The sequence below is a fragment of the Thamnophis sirtalis genome, unplaced genomic scaffold, assembly GCF_051295495.1.
Source record: "Thamnophis sirtalis isolate CommonGarterSnake01/CBP01778 unplaced genomic scaffold, rThaSir2_p1.2 scaffold_1, whole genome shotgun sequence".
Taxonomy (NCBI): domain Eukaryota; kingdom Metazoa; phylum Chordata; class Lepidosauria; order Squamata; family Natricidae; genus Thamnophis; species Thamnophis sirtalis.
The window spans coordinates 136,321,049-136,341,572 of NW_028261381.1; the positions used below are offsets into that span (position 1 = coordinate 136,321,049).

Sequence of the window (20,524 nt, forward strand, 5' to 3'; positions counted from 1 at the left end):
CCTTGCTTCTAATTAGAAGCACCGCCCTACAGGTGACCAAGTGTGAGTTATTTCCATATGCAATTTGGGTTGAAAGGCGAATGAATTGTTGCTGGCTGGCAGCAACAGTGCATCACCTTTTGGAACTCATATCTGGCCTGGTATTGGAATCTTCCGAATGTTCAGTATTGACATCTTCAATCTCCATGCTTTGAAATTACATTTTGGTTGGGCTTAAGGTCACATGAGACAAGCCTTACTTATTCTGCCCTCAACTTCCAGGAGTAAAACTGGATGGATGACTGTGATCCATCCCAAGCACCTGGGGGATGGTGGATTTTTGAATGTCCTTGAGGATTTCCCCAGATATCAGAAAGGAAGATTTACCACATCTCTAATTTTGCTTTGGAATTCTTCTCTCGAGAGCATTGGGTGAAATTGTTCCCTCAGGTGGCCTACCCTAATTTGCAGATCTCTTTGGAAAACCAAAGAGCTCCAGGGAATGAGACAGTTGAAGAAACAATATAGCAGGGGTACCATAAAAGAATAAATGTGATCAAAGAAATGAATATACTATATCTTTAAGTGTTGTGGCCAAGCAGGAGCCGTTGGAGCTGCCACCAGACTCTGACAGCGAGGGGCCCTATGAGTCGGCTCTGGATGATGTGGAGGACCCTGGTCAGGCTTCCGACTCTGAGCAGGGATCAGAGAGGCTGGTTGGCCACCAGGAGGTGCCTGAGGCCTGGAGCAGTGGTGAAAACCAAAGGGAGTGTGCTCCTGAAGTCAAGCCTTGGAGCAGTGGGGAGGAGACAAGGGAGTGTGATCCTGATGTCATGCATTGGAGCAGTGGGGAGGAGACTAGGGAGTTGGTTCTGGATGCCTGGCAATGGAGGGCTAATAAGCGTAAAGAACAGTTACACAGTTACAGGAGATAATTGAACTCAGGTGGTGGTAATTAGGCTCCTCTCAAGACTATAAAAGGAATAACTTTCCACAAGCTGTTCACAGGAATCAATGTATTTACTAGAGCTGGAGAAGCTATTGAGGTTTTCTTGGCAGGCTGGATTGCTGCCAAGGTCTAATCTGTGCTAGATTGCTGCCAAGGTCTCCTCTGTGTATTAATAAATCCTTGCTGTATCTTTGTCTCGCCGTGCTTTGGTGTACAGAGAGGGGGTCAGAACATTTAATATTATTACTTCTATATTTTACTGCACCTCCTGTAAAGTACCATTAAGTTGATTCTTATTTTGGGGGTAAAAATAGAAAAGCCAATCTTCCTACTGACTGCTGCCACATATTTGTGAGACTGTTTGCAGATTGACCGTTGTCTTACCTGAACGGTCCTTCTATGGGTGCTGCGAGGGGAATCCAATCATGGGTTAACTTTGTCCATTAGCCTGGAGACTGAGTATGTAAATTTTGACCACGCCTCCTCTGACTGGACCGATTCAGTTTTGCACGAAGTCCGCCGAAGAAAATGTATGTCAATGTCAATCATGCCGTAGGCAATACAGGTACTAAGTCACGTTCAGAAGTCCAGTCAGGAAAAAGATGAAAGGTTAGTCACAGAGTTACAATCAAGGTGGAGCCCTGACCAGCCAAAGCTGCGGGCGAGTTTGGATTCCCCTCGCAGCACCCATAGAAGGACCGTTCAGGTAAGACAATGGTCATTCTCCTGTGTGCTGCTCGGGGAATCCAATCATGGGACATGCCAAAGCAATTAATTCCCAGGGCAGGAGCTAGGCTGGTCAGGATCCTCCGTAGAAGAAAGGACCCTTTGCAACACTCTCCGCCCAAAGGAGGCCTCAGCCGAGGCATATTCATCAATCTTGTAGTGTCGAATAAATGTGAGGGCGATGCCCAGGTGGCCGCCCTACATATTTCTTCCACCGACGCTTGCATAGCCCAGGGCGCTGTAGTGGCCGCACTCCTGGTAGAATGAGGAGTAATACGTCTGGGAACCGGTCGCGAGTGACTGTCGTACGCCAACGCAATACAGGCCTTCAACCATCGGCCGATGGTGTGGAAAGACACTTTCTGTCCCATGGACGATGGCTGGAAGGAAACGAACAGTGCCTCTGACCTTCTGAACGATGCCGTGCGCTTCACGTAACGTCGGAGAGCCCTACGAACATCCAGATGGTGCCACTGACATTCCTGAGGATGGGAGGGATGCAGACAAAAGTTCGGCAGGACGAGTTCCTGAGCCCTGTGGAATAATGAGTTGATCTTAGGAAGGAAGGTCGGGTCCAAACGAAGCACCACTCTGTTCGAATGGAAGATGCAAAGATCCGCACGAACAGAGAGCGCAGCCAACTCCGACACTCTTCTGGCCGAAGTAATGGTCACCAGAAACACATTCTTGAGCGTCAGCAACTGAAGACTGATGGAGTGGATGGGCTCAAAGGGGGCAGATGTGAGCGCTCTGAGAACTAAGGTCAAGTCCCATGTGGGATAACGGTGCACCGTCAGCGGTCGTAAGTTAGAAGCACCCTTCAAAAAAGTTTTGACCCCCGAGTGCTGAGACCAGGAGCGACCTTGACCTCCTTCAATCACCGTGGACAAGGCTGTGACCTGCCGGTGGAGTGTGTTTGGCGCCAGACCCTTGTTGAGACCGGATTGCAAAAAGTCCAAAACTTGGGGCACCGAGGACGTGATGGGGTCGATCCCGGTACGGCGGCACCACCAACAGAAGGCCTGCCATGTGGCCTCGTAAATATGAGTAGTGGATGGACGACAGGCCACTTGTATAGTGTCAATAACATCACTGGAATAATGAAGGGCCGTTAAAATAGCCCGCTCACGTGCCACACGGCTAACTGTAGCAACTGGGGGTTTGGGTGGACGAGAACTCCCTGGTTGAGCTGGATCTGATCGTCCGGAATCCTCCAAGGATGCGAAACTGACAGATGGACGAGGTCTGCGTACCAGGGCCGTCTGGAGCACATCGGAGCGACTAGCAGCACTTCCGCCTGCTCTGTCAAGATCTTCTGAATGACCGACGGAAGGATCAGAAGAGGGGGAAAGGCGTAGAGAAGGCCGGCCGGCCATGGACTGCGCAGAGCATCCACCCTCTCTGCTCCGGGAGCCTGGTACCTGGTGTAAAAGCGTGGCAGTTGTGCGTTGTGCAGATGCACAAACAGGTCCACCTCGGGTCGGCCGAACCAGCGAGAGAGCTCCTTGAAGAGAACGGGGTGAAGTTGCCACTCCCCTTGATCCACAGTGGCTCTGCTCAGCCAATCTGCCTGCATGTTGGCCACGCCCGAGATGTGCTCCGCCCGAATCGAAAAGAGTCTGGTCTCCGCCCAATGGTGCAACTTCTCCGCCTCCAGCATCAGGGCCCTGGAGTGGGTGCCCCCCTGACGGTTGACGTGAGCCTTGGAGGCCACATTGTCAGTCAAGACCAACACGTGGTTGTGTGTCACAATGTCCCGAAACTCTAGAAGGGCTAGGCGGATGGCACGCAGCTCTAGCCAATTTATGCTGTTTGTCAATTCCTGGTCCGACCAGCGCCCTTGAGCCACTCTGTCCAGGGCGTGGGCTCCCCATCCAAACAGGCTGGCATCCGTCGTGACCTGGATGCATTCCGGTTCCTTGAAGGGGCATCCTTGGAGAAGTCTGGAGGACATCCACCAATGCAGGGACCTGAGGGGCTTGCTTGGAAGTCGCACCTTGATCTGAGAATGACTGGTGTGCGCTCTCTGGAAGGGTAGTAGAAACCACTGGAGCGGACGCGCATGGAACCTGGACCAGGGAACCACGTTGATGCAGGAAATCATCTTCCCCAGCAGTTTGGACAGCATCGCTAGCGGGAACAGTCTCTGGGACAGCACTTGATGCCCCAGGTGTTGTATGCTCTGCCGTCTCTCCGGAGACAGGGAAACATCGCACATCACAGAGTTGATGATGGTCCCTAGGTGAAGTAGGGATGTGGTTGGATGCAAATGGCTTTTGGGCAGGTTGAGGACAAACCCATGACTGCGCAGTGAGTCCATTGTGACTTGCAAATCCCTGGTCTCGAGAGGGTGACAGCACCAATATGTCGTCTAAATAACAGTTGACGCGTATTGGGATTGAGCGAAGGGAGGCTGCCACCATGGCCAGGAGCTTGGTGAACGTGCATGGAACCGAGGATAGGCCAAAAGTCAAGGCCCGATATTGAAAATGGCGGCCATTGAATTGAAACCGCAGAAACTTCCGATGTATGGGCACATGGAGGTACGCTTCCTTGATATCGACTGATGTCATCATGTCGCCTTGGCGGATGGAGGCCAATATGCTCTTGAGAGATTGCATTTTGAATTTTTGATATTTGATGTAATGATTGAGCCGTTTCAAATCTAGGATAGCTCTCCATCTCCCGGAGTTCTTTGGTACTAGGAACAAGATGGAATAGAACCCTAGGCCTTCCTGCCCCTTGGGCACTTGTTCTATGGCCCTGATGGTGAGAAGATGGTGTATCTCGGCGTTCATGAGGCGCCGCTTTGTCGGGCACCTGGGCACGGGGCACCTGATGAACCTTCTCAGGGGGATGGAGAGAAATTCTAAAGTGAGGCCTAGTCTCATGACCTGAAGGGCCCAGGCGTCGGACGTGATCTCTGCCCACTGATGAGCGAAGGCCAGGAGACACCCCCCTATGGGACCTACCCCCGGTTGGACCGGTTGTCTGCTCCACGGAAGGGCCTTCTATTCTGGGATTGCGCCTGATTCTGTTGGTGACCCCTATCCCTGGTTCCGGCGCGGTCCTGGCCGCGATCCTGCACCTGGGAAAAACCCCTGGTGTAGTTGGGAACATAGGGAGCAGGGGCGAATCCCGAGTTCCCAGCACGAAAGGGCTGTCGCCTATTATAAGGCTGCTGCCTCCTATTGGCACGACCACTGGTAGAAGGGAGGACCTTGCACTTATCCCTTGTCTCAATGAGGATGGGATCCAGAACTGAACCAAACATGGCTCCGCCCTTGAAGGGTGTAGATGCGAGGCGCCACTTAGACTTGACATCAGCCTGCCAATGGCGAAGCCATAGCAAACGCCGAGATGCCACATTAGAGACTACGGCCCGGGAAGCAAACTTTGCTGCACTAAGAGTGGCATCTGCTGAAAACTCCAATGCCGCCATCAGTTTGGTGATATCCTGATGAAGGCGCATTTCCTCCGGGGCAAGCCTACTCTGCAACTGCTTAAGCCAAACCAAGGAAGTCCTATTAAAGAAGGAAGCCGCAGTGGCCGAGGGTAAAGCCCAGGCCGCAGCCTGATGGGTCTTGCGAATGACCGTCTCGGCCTTGCGATCCTCAGCCTTCAAGCCCTCTGAAATTTCCGAAGGAATTAATGCTGGCGAGGCAAGAGCAGCAATAGGGGCATCTACGGTGGGAAACTGAAGGAGACCCTCCAATTCTGGAGTAGACGTATATAGCTTCCTATCCCCATTACCGGGGGGGGGGGGTTAACCGCAGTCAGTTCATCCCACTGCTTTTGAATCAAATCAAGAAAGAGCTTGGGAGATGGAATAACATCCTGCAAGGCCACCTGTTCAGCAAAGAGGTGCTCGGTGGCATCCAGACCCACAGCTGTACTCTCCTTAGAAGCCACCTCCCCCATGTGGGTGGTGGTCTTGGCCTTATACAGTAAAAATTTGAACAGAGCATGCCGGAATAGCCCAGGGGCAGTAGGCTGGTCTTTAGGTAGGCCTTCATCATCAGAAAATTCCCTATCAATAAGTTCACCTTCCTCCACTAAAGCCGATTCCTCACTAAATACCGCATATTACGAAAATACGTTACGACGTCCTAGGCCCCTGGGTGGGGCCCGACTAGTAACCAATGCCAAATCCGGTGAAACAACTGGCCACTGTGATACAATTGTATAATAATAATCATCATAACAACAAAAACAACAACAACAATGTAGTAATGAGTGACCAGTCAGCAAATGACAAGTTGGAATGTAAAAACTTCTGAAATAATTTTCGACTTCTTAATTTTCAGAATGGTCCTAATTTTAACAACACTAATTACTGAATTAATCAACTTTTTATTTTAAGCATTTTATCATTTTATAAACTGAAATAAAAACAAGTAATATGGAGAGGCCAACAGAAAAGGAAGAGCTTAGGAAGAGATCCAAAATGTATCAGGTCTCTTGGTTCAGCATACTGCAGAAGTCAGACCATTTCTAAGGCCAGGTGCTACTTTGATGCCGTTTATAGCACTTCTACAAAATTAGGTTGTAGAAAGCAGGCTATTCTCAAAAAAATGCAGGTGCCTGCAGAATTGGTGTAACTAGTCATACAAGAAGGCATACTCTGCTAGTTTTCTAATAATTAATTAAAAATATGTCCTGGCAATGTAGCATGTAGGTTAATAATAAGACTTGAAGTGTACTGTACAGCTGTGCCAGGATCCGGGATTATTCATGAGGTAGATTAACAGTGACATCATCGTTAACATTTGGCATCACTAGCTTGTTGGTCAATTCATTTCACACCCTTCTTAAACAAAGTCCTGGCACGAGGCCTGACATGTTGCATAATGTGAAATTCTGGGATACTCAGCTTTACACTATCATCAGGAAGCTCTGAGAAAGAGATTTTTTCCCCCCTTTGCTTGAGTTTTGTTCAATAAAATAATTTCCGTGTGTGTGTGTGTGTGTGTATGTGTTTTTGTATGTGCATGTGTATGTCCCCATGTGAAACTCCTCAGGCATGTTTTTATCATTTGAAGAGCATGCCAAATATCTTTGACTAGAGACTTTTGCTAAACAGATCAGACCACTGAAAGAAGGCAAAGTCAGACTAGAATCTATGTATACAAATGCTTCAATCATTATATTTATTGCATTTATTTATTAAACATATCTATATGACTGCCCAACTCACACAGGGTGACTCTGGGGGGCATCAACACACCCATACATACTGTATACATTCATAAAAATATGCATTAAGATATACATTTATAATAAAACATCTGGTCATTTGTGTATTACAGTACTATAAATTCAGTAAAAATTCTATATATTCTGATATTTGAATGTGAGCTCCCTAGGAGTATTGTTATTGCATGAAGCCCTCATAAAATCTCCATTTATCCTACTAGACAACATGTACAATGTTTATGAAAAAGAAGAAAGAGGAAATAAAATACTGTACCAAGACTGTTAAAGCAGCTCTGCTCATTATTTCATTGTTCTAATTTCAGTGATTATTTTGCTTTAAAAAGACGCTATTATTCTTTTTACTGCTTACTTTGCAATACAGTAGATAAAAAAAAATTTTTTTCACAGTGACAGACTAATACGACTTTTACTATGAATTGGATGCACATAAAGTACATTGATAATAAAAGTCTTAACCAAAGAACTGCAGGATATTTAAATTTGGATTTAAATTTTTAATGCAACTTCTAACCAATCCATTTTTTTCAACTGTACAATGACAATATTGAATGCATTGCAAGCCACATTTTCTATTTGCTTTTTATTTGCTGGGACCAATGCTCTTCAGAAAGACTAGCTGCTACATCTTACCACTATTTCCTTTGCTCCCCCAGATTTAAATCCAACTAACTTAGCATTTAATTCATATAGGTAGTCCTCAATGTACGACCATAATTGAGCACAGAATTACTGTCTGCTTAACAGCTGCCACAAAAAAGTTCATAAAATCATAAACCATTGCCGTTAAGTAGGTCACCAGGTGACCATGCCTGATTTTTGTAGCAGTAATTAAGCAAACATGGTGATCATTAAGTGAATGTGTTGGGCGTTAAGTGAACCTGTTCATCCAATTTTGGTCAGAAACAAATACTCAAAAATGGCAAAAATGGCAATCACACGACCTTTGGATATTGCAAATAGCTGTAAATGCAAGCTGGTTGCCAAGTGTCCAAAATGAGATCACACGACCATATAGGGGTGAAATTGGATCGTAAGTATCATTTGGGAAGTCTGTTGTACCTTCAAATGGTTGCTCAATGACTGGTTAAGCAAGGACAGCTTGCATAACAAAATAATAATTTGCTACCTAATTATAATTTTTGAGGATACACAGACATTTTTTTCTGAATTATTCCAGATTTCATTGTTTTGGAGTAAGTACGGTTCTAGGTCTTCTCCAGTTTTATGTTCCTGTTATTCTTTTCATTTCATTTTCTTAGTATGGCTTTTAGTTTGATCATTTTTTCCTTAATGCATTCTTCCCATCTGTCCTGAACTGTGGTTCTCTATGCTATCATTTTGTAGTTAATACTACCTTTTCTACCCATGCCTTTTTTCCCCTCCTTCCTCATGAAAATCTGGATTCTTCCAGCTAATCACTCTCAAACTATACTTTCTGATTCATAGTTCATTATGCACTTAGAACACTCTCTATTTTATGCATCACCGACACCAACAAAATCTGACCAAAACAGAATTCAGATACCAGCCTTGTTGTTTTTGAAACCAGTGCATTTTAAAATAGTGTAATACTGCCTGTAGCAATTCTTAATGTTTTCAGCAGAGACTGCAGAGAATAGAATTTCTGAAGTTTAATGATCTATAAAAATATCAATTTGCTGGAAATATGTATATTTTCATTTCTGATCATTGCATATATGCAATGATGTTATGAGAAATAGGAATGGTATTGTGGGAAATGGTTCCCACGGAGGGGGAGTTGGTGTGATGGACTACAATGAAGTGGCAGTCTCTCACGAAGGAGGGAACATATTCCAGAAAGAGATGGGAGACATGAGGCAGCACATCTTGGTGCTGGAGAGGAGACAGAGGAAGAAAGTAAGGATAGTAACTCCTTAGAACCTCTCAGGGTGCATCCATAAAGCTGGAACTAGTAAGGGTTTATTCTGGCAAGAATCTGTCTGTGATGTGAAAACAAATAAAGAACTGAACTCTGGCTGAATTGTTTCATGCCCTTCTTGGGCATCATAGGACAAATACTCCTGAGATTACATCAGCATGAGGGCTGATGTTAAATGTCCCCTTCCAGGTTCATATGGTAACAGCTTTGAGGCAAACTGAATCCTATTTATTGAAAGCTCAGTGTGAACTGATACTTTAATGAAAGAGGCAACAAAGGCATTCAAGTTAAATCATGCATTTCAAATCCCCATGAAGGTTTTTCAGATGTTACTGATCTGTTTTTCCCAATGGCTGCAGAGTGCCTATTTCAACCATCAAACCTTTTGCCAAACATCTCAGTTATCAAGATACTGCATTGCATGCAGTAAATGCAGATCCTTGTGCCTTAAAATGCTTTATCTCTATTAAAATAGTCAGGATACCTGCTTGATTATGGCCATTGGTCTCACATGGTTCAGATTTTGGCATCTGGGCACTCTACAAAACTGTATAAGTGGTGCCAGTTTAGTTATCCATGGACTTGTTTAACATATAAGCTCTATTAGCCTTTATTTATTATTTTAAAATACTGAAGGGTGGGAAGGTACGTATTTTTTAAAATAATTGGTTAGAATCATGATTACATATTTTGTTGTTTTTTTCATTTTATAAGGACTGATGAATTCAGCTTTCCTAAAACACAGAATACTGGGTCCCTGTTAGTTTTAAATATGATATCAGATTCTACTGAATTTCATAATTGGAATACTTCTTATTAATCTATCTCTATTCAAAACAGTAAAGCAAATTTTATGCTGAAGGACTGTAAAATCGAATTCATTAACAAAAGAATTGTTACCTGCCCATGTCTCAAATTTACTATCCAACAAAACAATTATTCTTAAAAATTACCTTGAAATGTTTATTTCAATTTAAATGGTAAAGTATTATTTCTACCTCCCTGCCTACCTTACTCACTTGTTCAACATGTTGGTGGAAATAATAAAGTGTTCACAGAATACTTTTAGAAGCAAAACAATAGTTGGAACATGGTTGTCAACCAATACATGGAGCGAAATCTTCTTGAAGGATAGTCCTTCACTGGTATTTTTCATGAAAATCTATACAAAGTTTTGAAATTAATTTAAAATTAAATTAATTTAAAAATATTTTTTTAAAATATAAATATTAAAATGTTTTACATGTAAGCCTTATAGAATAACAGTCAATTAATAATCAAGCCATTATTTTTTCAACATGGCTTTTGAATTTTCATGTACTTTGCTAGGATTTCCAACTTCCTTTTTCAAATCTATTGCTTCCTCTGTGATTTTCTTGGGCAGATGTTATTGTATGCATCCATATAGATATCTCTTTTCTGTCTCTTTGTTGTTTGATGGCTGGTAATTTTAAATAAGTGCAAAAGTCTCTGGGCTCAAGTCCAAATCAGTACCAAAAGGACTGTTCAAAGCAGTATCATGCTGGAATGATATTATGCCATTTAACCACAACCTTCTCTGGATTAGCAATTGTGTCCATCCATTGATCAGCAGCTTCTGCACTGTTGCTGTCACTGCTTAACCAAACCTGCATGATAAGGAAAACAAAGAATCATTATAAAGATGACGCCAAAAGCTGTTTTGACATTTATCTTGATCAGTGTATAAAAATCATGTTTATATAATATAGAAGATGAATCAAGAACATGTATGCTAAGATGAGTGACAGCATGTGCTGATAAAATATGCATTTCATTAAAATGGATTTTAAAAAGATTATGTTCTCTTTTATTATGTTTTTAGGATTTTGAAAAAAAAATTACATAGGCTGAAATTTTTACATTCCATGATCTGGAGATTTCTGCTTCAATACCTTCGTAGCATTTAATCTTTATCTCCTAATAATACTTTACCTGTGTCCTATAAAATTGCATTCTCTTTCTAATAGTGATTCTTCTAGCTTATTAAGATTGTTTTGAATATCATTTCTATTTTCTATTAGGTATTGTATTTTATGTCATGCCATCTGTAAAATCTACAAATAACTTACCTTCAAAATTTAGCTTTATTGAATTCAATTTATGATATCTATAGTTTTGTGTTGGATGGATGGATGGATGTGGCTTTTGAACTATTCACAAATTTATACTTCCTGACAATTTATAGAATGGAATGGAATGGAAATTTGTATCTTCTGACAATTAGTTGTAAATCTGAGATTTCTGATATAAAGTTGCATAAGAGGAAATTGTTTATGGTACAAAATTATTTATTCATAATGAGATAAATTTTTTAAAAGATATAGCAATGAAATTAAATCCATATTTAAAGAAATTTCTGAATATCAACTGGCTAGACAATATTCAGCAAAATCTGGAGGGTTTCAGGCTTCCTATTCCTGTTTTATTTCAATCAGGATTATATTAATGGTAACATTTTTTTTGGCGGGGGTAAAAAGCAAAATTCATGGTCTACATACATTTTAAGTTTAGAATTCAGAAACTTTTGCATTGGGTGTCATGAGAGGGGGGACTAACCTGTCCCAAGAAATGTTTTCTTCTCACTGAGCTTCTACTGTAGAGTTTGATGAGAAAGTTTATTCCATGTTCATTCTGGCTCACAGGAAACATCAGGGTTTCTCCCCATTTTACTTGACTGTTAGTAGATTTCAGCAAACGAGTTTTTTTCTTATCAACCAATCCTTCAGTGCTGAGCATCACAATCTTTACAAAAAAATCTACGGTAGAATTAACAACATTTTTGGAGGAATGTTTTCACTGTGTGAAGTTTGAAATCCAAAAGTGAAAGAATATGTTATTGTTAATTATAATACGATTGGCAAATGGGGAGAGAGGGACACACACACACCCAGGAGAGGGTGAATGCATTTTAAGGCATAGACATTCACTCCTCAACCTTTGGAAACAAGACTCTGCTCACTGGAAAGCAGCTTCAGTTCCCAGTATTAGACTGTTAGAAAAACCAATGGAATTCACCTTTCTACTTAAAGTGCAGCTTTGTTGCTTTTTGGCCCACTGACATACTTTCTGAAGTGAGACTATTTCCTAATGAAAGCTTTCTGGACGATGGAGTTTTCCCTGTTAAATTTCTCCATGTCAGTCAATGAGTGTAACAGAAAATGCAGCCTATTGCTATCTTGACTGCAACATCCCCATACCTGTATAAATCTACTCAAACCTCTAAGCCAGAGGTGGGTTGCTGCCGGTTCAGCCGAATCGGTAGTGGAATTCAGGCCTGGGTTGCAGAATGGGCAGCAACCCAGGCCTGCCACAACCCTGAACTGATTCCCTCCCTGCCGCTTGGCCACTGCCATTTTAGATTTTGTTGAATGTGCGTGCGCAGTTCACTGTAAATTGTTCTGCACACGCGCACAGAACAATTTACATTGAAGAGCGCATGTGCATGTTGCATGCGGGTTGCGAACCAGCAGTAATGCCGGCAGCAACTCACCCCTGCTATAAGCGTATTTGAATATTAAATAACGGGCTTTAAGGAAGCATATTTTAAAACAGAAAGGATCAACTGACAGGATGCAGAAGAAATGGCTTCTTTTTAGTTTTACTTTTATGTATGTGAGAAGCCCAGATAGTAAATCAAGATATGTCATGCCTTTATATAAAAGCCATTATACAATCATAAAGGAACAATAGCAGCCACACAGAGATGTCTGGTTTTGTATTTAAACGTGCTCTAGTTCATGGAATTTGACCAATAAGACTATAGTATTTACTTGAAGACAATGGTGTGGATGAACTTGGAAGGTTCTGAGCTTCCAGGATTTGCAACTGGATCCGGCTGTTTACTGCTTGAAAACAGGTGCCTATTTTCAATTCTGCAGAACACACCTGCACAGAGAGTCAAAGAGCAAATAAATGGTCCATCTTCTTCTTAGCCAACATTTTGTTACACAGGTGTGAAGTGAAAAGATCAGACCTTCCATTTTGACAAAGAAACATCAGTTTAATCAAACAGTAGCTCTATGTTTTTTTAAATACCAGATAATGCTACTTTTGTATGCTATAGAATTATAAATCGAATCCTTCCAAATTTGGCAGAATCAAGATTGGGATGTTTAAAAAACCCTATTGCCAGGATGGCGAACCTATGGCATGTGTGCCACAGGTGGCACGCGGACCATTTGTCAGAGCATGCGAGGCGCTGCCCTGTCAGCTGACCAGTGCACATGCGCACACTGGCCAGCTGAGTTCACCCTTTTTAAAAGCCATTTTTCGCCCTCCCCAGGCTCCAGAGGATTTATAGGAGCCTGGGGAGGGCGAAAAGAGCCTCCCTCGCCCCCCCTGGAGGCCCTCCGGAGCAGACAAATACTTCTATGATTCATAGAGTAAATGAAAGAGGGTAACTGCCTTGTAAGAATCTCTCACTGTAGGCTATCTCAAGAAATTATAGTTTTAATTTTCTTGTGGAGATATCAGCTGTTCAAGGTAGGCCAGACCAGAGAAAATCAACAGACTTATTAAGGCCATCCTTTTCGAAACAGGCCAAATTGTTACATAAACCAGTCTATGAATAAAAACTACTATTAGAGATATAAAGCTATTGTGAATTTATATCTAGGATGGAGATGAATTTATAACAGGTGAAGGGGAAGAAGGAGTTGCAACATCTAAAGAATTCTAAGCTTTGCACCCTGTTTATAATTTTTCAGACATTAACTCTAGATGAAAAGGAACAGGTTGCAATTTGACAATGGGAGAAACAAGTGTGGAAGACTTAGCTGTTAGAGGCTACAAGTAAGAGACCTCTTTTTTCTCCCTCCTCCCAGCATTGGGGGCTCCTGACAGAAGCAGGGAAGAATCAATGAATGTAAACAAAAGGACCCAACAAAAACCAATTCTAGATTTCTGTTCCTGCATAAAGCCCCATGTATTCCCTTCAAGAATCCTTGGGATATTTTAACTTACTGAAGCTTTGGAAGGAGGTGTTATCATCAGCCAATAATCCATTTCCTGTGAACTGAGATCACGCAGGGATAAAATACATTCTCCTATAGTTTTTTTCTTGGGAATCAGGGATTGTACTTTGAACACAAGTCTTGCAGTCTGGAGAAGTTGCAGTTTAATAGCAAACACAAAGGTTTCCATGAACTGGATGTCCTAGAAGCAAGCGACAGTCAAATGTGATATTTGGGGGGGGAAAATCCTTTCCATAATCACTCGTCTCTCTGCTTTTATCAATTCACATATTATAAATAGAAGAATTTTGAAATAGATTTTGTTTTTTTTTAAGTGCCACTTACATTGGAAGCTTCTTTTGCTAAACATCTGAACTGCACTGGTTTGTGTAGGGTGAGGATTCCTTTGATGGAAATTTGAGGGTGTTCTTCACAAGTAGATGACCAGTTCAAATCTTTGCACTACAAAATTGAAAATTAAACAATGCAAACTAGGAAAACACAACTACATGCTTAGTCTCCTTCTGTCCATTTGCTTTATTTATGATTAACATTACCATTCATCTTACTATAAAATATGGTTCTTCAACTTCATAAAATCTCAAAGCAACTGAACCATCAATGTTGCCAATTCAAATTATTGCTTTAAATAATTATTGCTGAAAAAGTGGTTTAATACTGGCTGTCTAAGATATACGTTACAATAATGCCTCTTTCTCATACTTTCATGAATACAGAATAGTTAATAATCATGAATTAACACAATAAAAATTATAATGAATTGAAGTAGGTTAAAGCACAAAGTACTCTCTTTCCAAATAATGTTATGTCTAAAGATGTACTCTGTACATACAGTCTCAATTCAATTCCTTTCATTTTCAAATAAAAGGATTTCATGCATTTCCTGTCAACTGAGATCGCGCAGGGGTAAAATACATTTTCCTATAGTTTTTTTCCTGGGAATCAGGGATTGTACTTTGAACACAATTCTAGTTTTACGTCTATATCCAGAGTAGATGTGATGGAAGATGTTCCAACTCAGTATAAAGCAGTTTGTATGGTGTTTCCTCTATTGCTAATAAAAATCTAGCTAGATCAATAATGATGCTAATATATATCATAAAAAGTGCCACTGTCCATTAAGACTTGTTAGATGGAGCCATTGTTGAGTGGAGGAATTATATCCTCCCTTCACACAAGGGGTCTGTTTGTGTTTGTGTGTGTGTGTATGTCTGTGTGTGTGATGATGATTTTTTAAAACATATTTATTTTTACAGTTGGTGTTTTATATGATTGCGCCTGCCCACTGTCACAGTTGGTGAGACAGGCAATTGTACAAATTCAATAAATAAATAAAAATAAAAAATGTCTTATTGTTCCCAGGATGTGGTACTCAGGATGTGTATGGGATTACACAAAGAACGATACAGTAGATGGGGCTGCCTGTGAGTGTGTATGTGTATGTGTGTTTCTATATCAGCAAAAAGAGGAACTGAATGGGGTTTTGGGAAGTTATGCATAATAATTAATGAAAATCTCACACATATTTTCATTGTTTTATTTAGAATGGTTATCATTTAAAACAATTTATTAAGCTTTCCAGTGGATGCTTCTATTTTTTCATGCAGGAGCCAAATGCACCAGTCTTGAATGAAACCTGGATAACATGAAATTAAAGTAGGGTGAGACAAAATTTTAAAAAAGCTGCACATATTATTTGTCTGCTTAATTTGAATCTGTGCAGTAAGTGTACAGTGTTTATTCAATAGCAAATAGAACCATTGTGGTTTTTAGAACTGTGGTTGTCAGCCTAATGGCTCTTGCCTAACAGCTGAGTTTAGGGTATAAACTAGATTTTTTCCCCACAAGTGCCCCAAATGGAACCATTGAAGAACCAGTAACAAGAGAGTTCAGAAATATGATATTACAAGAGTCCTATAACACTAGGCTCCAAATTGGGGGCCAGGATTTGACTGTTTTGAAAGAAATACCACCTCAAATGCTAAGAGCCAGGAGAGACTATGCTTTTTTAGTGGAAGAACTCAGAAACCGTCAGATACAGTACTGATGGGATACACCATTTGATATTATATTTACATTTGACAAGCAAAGATATCGTCTCAACTCCGTATGGAAAGCTCGAGATTTTATCACAATATTTTGAAGGCGGGACACCCTGCACAATCTGGATCTGGAGAAAGATCACTAGAAGGACAAGACAGACAGCAAACCACACAACTACCAGACAAGATGTACCATCTCCCCTCCCCAGAAGGGCAAGGTGTTATGGAACAAAGACCTAGCCGTATGACTACCAGACGAATGGAAAAACAAGCTAAAAGGCAACAACCTCAACAATCACCGGCCATCGATCAAGGAGTTACAGCAACAAGCTCAGAAGCCGTGGGAGGAGCTAGGCCAAAGGTTAAACAGGCCATGCAGGAGGCTCTAAAAAAGCTTCAGGTAACCAAAGATGACAACTAAGATTCTAACATGGAATGTCAATGGACTGAATTCTCCACAGAAGAGAAAGAAAATATTTCACTATCTTAAACAGTTTAAGAATGATATAATTTGTTTGCAAGAAACTCATATCAAATCAACTGATCAAAAATATTTGATTAACTCAAAACTTGGTCAACATTTTGTAGCTTCTGCTATGGAAAAGAAAAATGGTATAGTTGTATACTTAAGAAAAGACATCAAAGCTGAATTAATTGAAGCAGATTCCTTTGGAAGATATATTGCGTTAGATCTAATCTTAGAAGGGAAAAAGACATTACTCTTGGGAATTTATGCTCCTAATCAACAGCAAGACGGATTCTATAGAAATCTTCATGCTAAATTAGTACAGTGGGACTATAGGTCTTGTATATTAGTGGGTGATTGGAATGGTGTGATAGACACTAAAAGAGATAAGAAGACCTCTCACCCAAATACTAAGATGCGAGCAAAGCTACCCAAATCTTTTTTTGACATGATGGATAACTTTGAATTGAGAGATATTTGGCAAGAAAGAAACGCAGAGGAATGTGATTTCACTTTCTTTTCTGATAGACATCAATCCCTTTCAAGGATTGATTTTATACTAATCACTAATGATTTGCTTTCTAGGGTGAAGAAGACAAAGATTGCAGCTAGGGTCCTTTCGGATCATAACCCAGTTTGGATGGAATTGGGAAGGGCAGTGCAGGCAAGAAGGTCTTGGAGATTGAATGAAAACTTATTTAGATATGAAAAGTATATTAATGATTGTAAAAAATTGTTATCTGAATACTTCATTTTGAATATGAATAAGGGTACACCTATGGAATTTGTATGGGATGCAAGCAAAGCATATATGAGAGGAGTGCTGATGAATATAAATAAAGCACATAGATATAAACAAGGACTAAAATGAACAGAATTGGAAGAGGAAATTAAGAGGAAAGAGTTGGAGTTAACAATGAATCCAGGTGATACAAAGGTTAAGGAAGCAATCACCATATTAAAATCTCAATTTGACATGTTGATCTCTGACCAGGTAGCCACTAGTTTATTATATGCAAAACACAATACTTTTTGTAACGCAAACAAACCTGGCAGATGGTTGGCTTATCAGATTAGGAAAAGAAGGAAAACTCGAAATATATCTAAACTGACCTACAGAGGGAAGGAGGCGTTTCAACAGGAGGAGATTCAAAAGCCATTTTGGGAATTCTTTACAGAATTGTATAAAGGGGATAAAATTAATGGTTTAGATATAGACAAATATTTAGACAAAGAGAAAATACCCTCAGTTAGAGAAGAGCACAGGCAAAAATTGAACCAACCAATAACCTCAGGGGAAATTTTGCAGGTAATTAAGCAACTAAAGTTAGGGAAAGCACCAGGTACAGATGGTTTGACAGCTGTTTACTATAAAAATTTACAGTTAGAAATGGTAGAACCTCTTAGAGAATTATTTAATAAGATTCAAACGGAAGGTACGGTGCCTCCATCTTGGAAGACAGCGTTTATATCTTTGATACCCAAAGAAGATCAAGATACTACCCAACCAAAAAATTATAGACCTATCTCATTACTCAATGTAGATTATAAAATTTTTACTAAAATACTAGCAAATAGGTTAATGCTGGTTATTCAACAATTGATATACACCGACCAAACAGGTTTTATACAGGGGAGACAGATGAAAAGTAACATTAGATTAATTATTAATGCATTAGAATATTTGGGAAAGAACAACCAAATTCCTGCTGCGTTCATATTTTTGGATGCTGAGAAGGCCTTTGATCGAGTTAACTGGGAATTTTTGTTGAAGATACTGCAAAAAATGCAGATAGGAGACAGTTTTTTACAGTCAATTAAAGCAATATACCAACAGCAAACAGCACAAATCATAGTCAATGGAAGTTTAACAGATTCTTTTAAAATTGGAAAAGATACAAGACAGGGCTGTCCTTTGTCCCCACTATTGTTTATTATAACTCTGGAAGTATTGTTGAATAAAATACGGGGCTTGGATGGTCCAAAAGGGATCAAGATTAGGCAGCAAGAATACAGAGTGCGCACTTTTGCAGATGACTTGGTCATAATATTGGAACAACCACAGGAATCCAGTATGGTTTTAATGAATAGGATTAATCAATATGGTTGAGTGTCTGGTTTTAAAATAAATTTAGGAAAAACAAAAATATTAGCTATAAATATGAATACTAAACAAAAGGAAGAACTAGGAGGGATGCTAGGATGTGAGGTAGTCAAAAAAGTCAAATATCTTGGAGTTAATATTTTAACTTCAAATGGGAAACTATATAAGCATAATTATGAACCACTTTGGCATAGTATACAGATAGAGATGAAAAAATGGGAGAAATTGCACTTATCTTTGCTGGGTAGGATAGCGGCAGTGAAAATGAACATCTTACTAAAAAATTTATTTCTCTTCCAAATGTTACCCATACTTTAAAAAGATGCGAATCTTTTAGAATGGCAGAAGGGTATCAACAGATTTTTATGGGCAGGAAAGAAGCCGAGGGTAAAGCTGAAAATAATGCAAGATGTACGTGAGAGAGAAGGCTTGAAATTACCTAACCTAAAACTATATTATGATGCAGTGGCGCTATCTGTAATTAGTGATTGGACTCATTTAACTAATGATAGAATATTGAATATTGAGGGATACAATCTGGTATATGGGTGGCATGCTTACTTGTTATTCAACAAAAAAGTGGACAAGAATTTTAAAAGTCATATTTTAAGAAATGCTTTACTGCGGGTCTGGAGAAAATACCAATATAAATTAAATGACAAGATACCCATGTGGGCAATTCCTAGACATGCAATTGAAAATATGAATATAGCACAAAAACAGGATAGAATTACCTACAGCTTCTCATTTTGGAAAGTGGGGTACTACAACTAAAATCTTTAGAGGTATTAAAAGAGGAGAAGGTAGTTCAAACATGGTTCCAGTATGGGCAATTACAGGCCAGGTGGAAAATAGATCAAAAAATTGGTTTTATCCACGTTGAGGATAATCTGTTTAAACAAATAAGAGATCAAAGCTTAATGCATATAAAGAGGATATATAATGTATTAATACAGATGGATTTGGAAACAGAATTAGTTAAAGATTGCATGATAAAGTGGGCTCAAAACATTGAAGAACCAATAATATTGGATACATGGGAAAGAATCTGGGTAAGAAATGTGAAATTTACAGAAGCTCAAAACTTGAGAGAAAAATTTTATAAGATGTTCTATAGATGCCATTTAGATCCTAAAAAGCTGGCTTCTATGTATCCGAATTTACAGCCTAAATGTTGGAGATGTGGTTCTCTCGATGCTACATATTTTCATATATGGTGGATCTGCCAAAAGGTTAAGGCATTTTGGATAAAAATATGGTGGATTATGCAAAATATCTTTAAAAGAAGGATAAAGTTTACTCCTCAGTTATTTTTACTAGGTATAAGTACTGATTTTACAGTGGTAGAGACTAACTTGATTCTGTACCTAATAACGGCAGCAAGACTGTTGGTGGCGCAATATTGGAAGAAGGAAGACTTGCCTACAACTTGCCTGGACATTGAAAGTTACAAATTTAGCCGAGATGGCTAAAATATCGGCATATCTTAAAGATCATTCAAATGAGAGATATAAACGAGACTGGAAAAAATGGATTGACTATATACAAAACAAATACAGGACTAAGAAATTCCAGATAGCCTATGCTTAAGATCAGGAATGATTTAAATTGTTTAAAGTTAGTTTAGCAAGAAGAAGCTAAGATCAATGTAGAGATGTTATTAACCTTTTTAAAATATTTTTTTCTTTCTCAATATATTTTAGACTGTGTTTGTTAAAAATCTATACCATGTACGGGCTCTGGGAAGTCAGGGGGGAGGGAGATGGGGGGTTGGGGGGGAGGGTGAGGGGAGGGAGGGATATATACTAGGTTAGATTTCAGTGTAATGTGACTTCACATGTATACTGTTTTTCTATAATTTCTCTGTAAAAATAGGATAAGTTAAGTACACTGACATATAGTGGAAATACACCAAGGGGAGGAGGAGTGGGATAGAAGAAAGACGGGTAGAGAGGGACGGGGGAGAGGATGGGAGGGAGGGCGAGAAGGAAGGGAGGGAGTGGATCGGGAGAGAGGAGTGGTAGAGGGGGAGAAGAAGTAGGGTAGAGGGGGATGATGGAGGGAAGATAGAATGTTGGAGGGGGGTGGAAGAAAGAGGTGTAGGGAGAGTGGAGGAGCTATATTGGGTTTGTATTTTGGGGGGTATT

General features: G+C 40.3%; 2 protein-coding genes across 8 annotated transcripts in view; both read right to left on the reverse strand.

The window, feature by feature from the left end:
* LOC148049746 (cation channel sperm-associated auxiliary subunit beta-like) overlaps positions 1-5,126 on the reverse strand; it is a 110,360-nt gene extending 105,234 nt beyond the window's left edge. The window contains exons 1-4 of the mRNA XM_087704634.1: positions 4,627-5,126; positions 3,952-4,498; positions 3,076-3,572; positions 1,857-2,746 (exon numbers count right to left, since the gene is read on the reverse strand). Of these exons, the coding sequence (XP_087560760.1) occupies positions 1,857-2,746; positions 3,076-3,572; positions 3,952-4,498; positions 4,627-5,126 (2,434 nt within the window). The remainder of the gene's footprint in view (positions 1-1,856; positions 2,747-3,075; positions 3,573-3,951; positions 4,499-4,626) is intronic.
* A 1,659-nt stretch (positions 5,127-6,785) lies between these two features.
* The window catches only part of TC2N (tandem C2 domains, nuclear), a 43,333-nt gene continuing 29,594 nt past the window's right edge, over positions 6,786-20,524 (reverse strand). For all 7 annotated transcript variants that reach the window (XM_087725568.1, XM_087725591.1, XM_087725586.1 and 4 more), the window contains exons 8-12: positions 14,090-14,206; positions 13,755-13,946; positions 12,563-12,677; positions 11,349-11,548; positions 6,786-10,399 (exon numbers count right to left, since the gene is read on the reverse strand). In XM_087725568.1, coding sequence (XP_087581694.1) covers positions 10,289-10,399; positions 11,349-11,548; positions 12,563-12,677; positions 13,755-13,946; positions 14,090-14,206 — 735 coding nt within the window. In that variant the 3' untranslated portion in view covers positions 6,786-10,288. The remainder of the gene's footprint in view (positions 10,400-11,348; positions 11,549-12,562; positions 12,678-13,754; positions 13,947-14,089; positions 14,207-20,524) is intronic.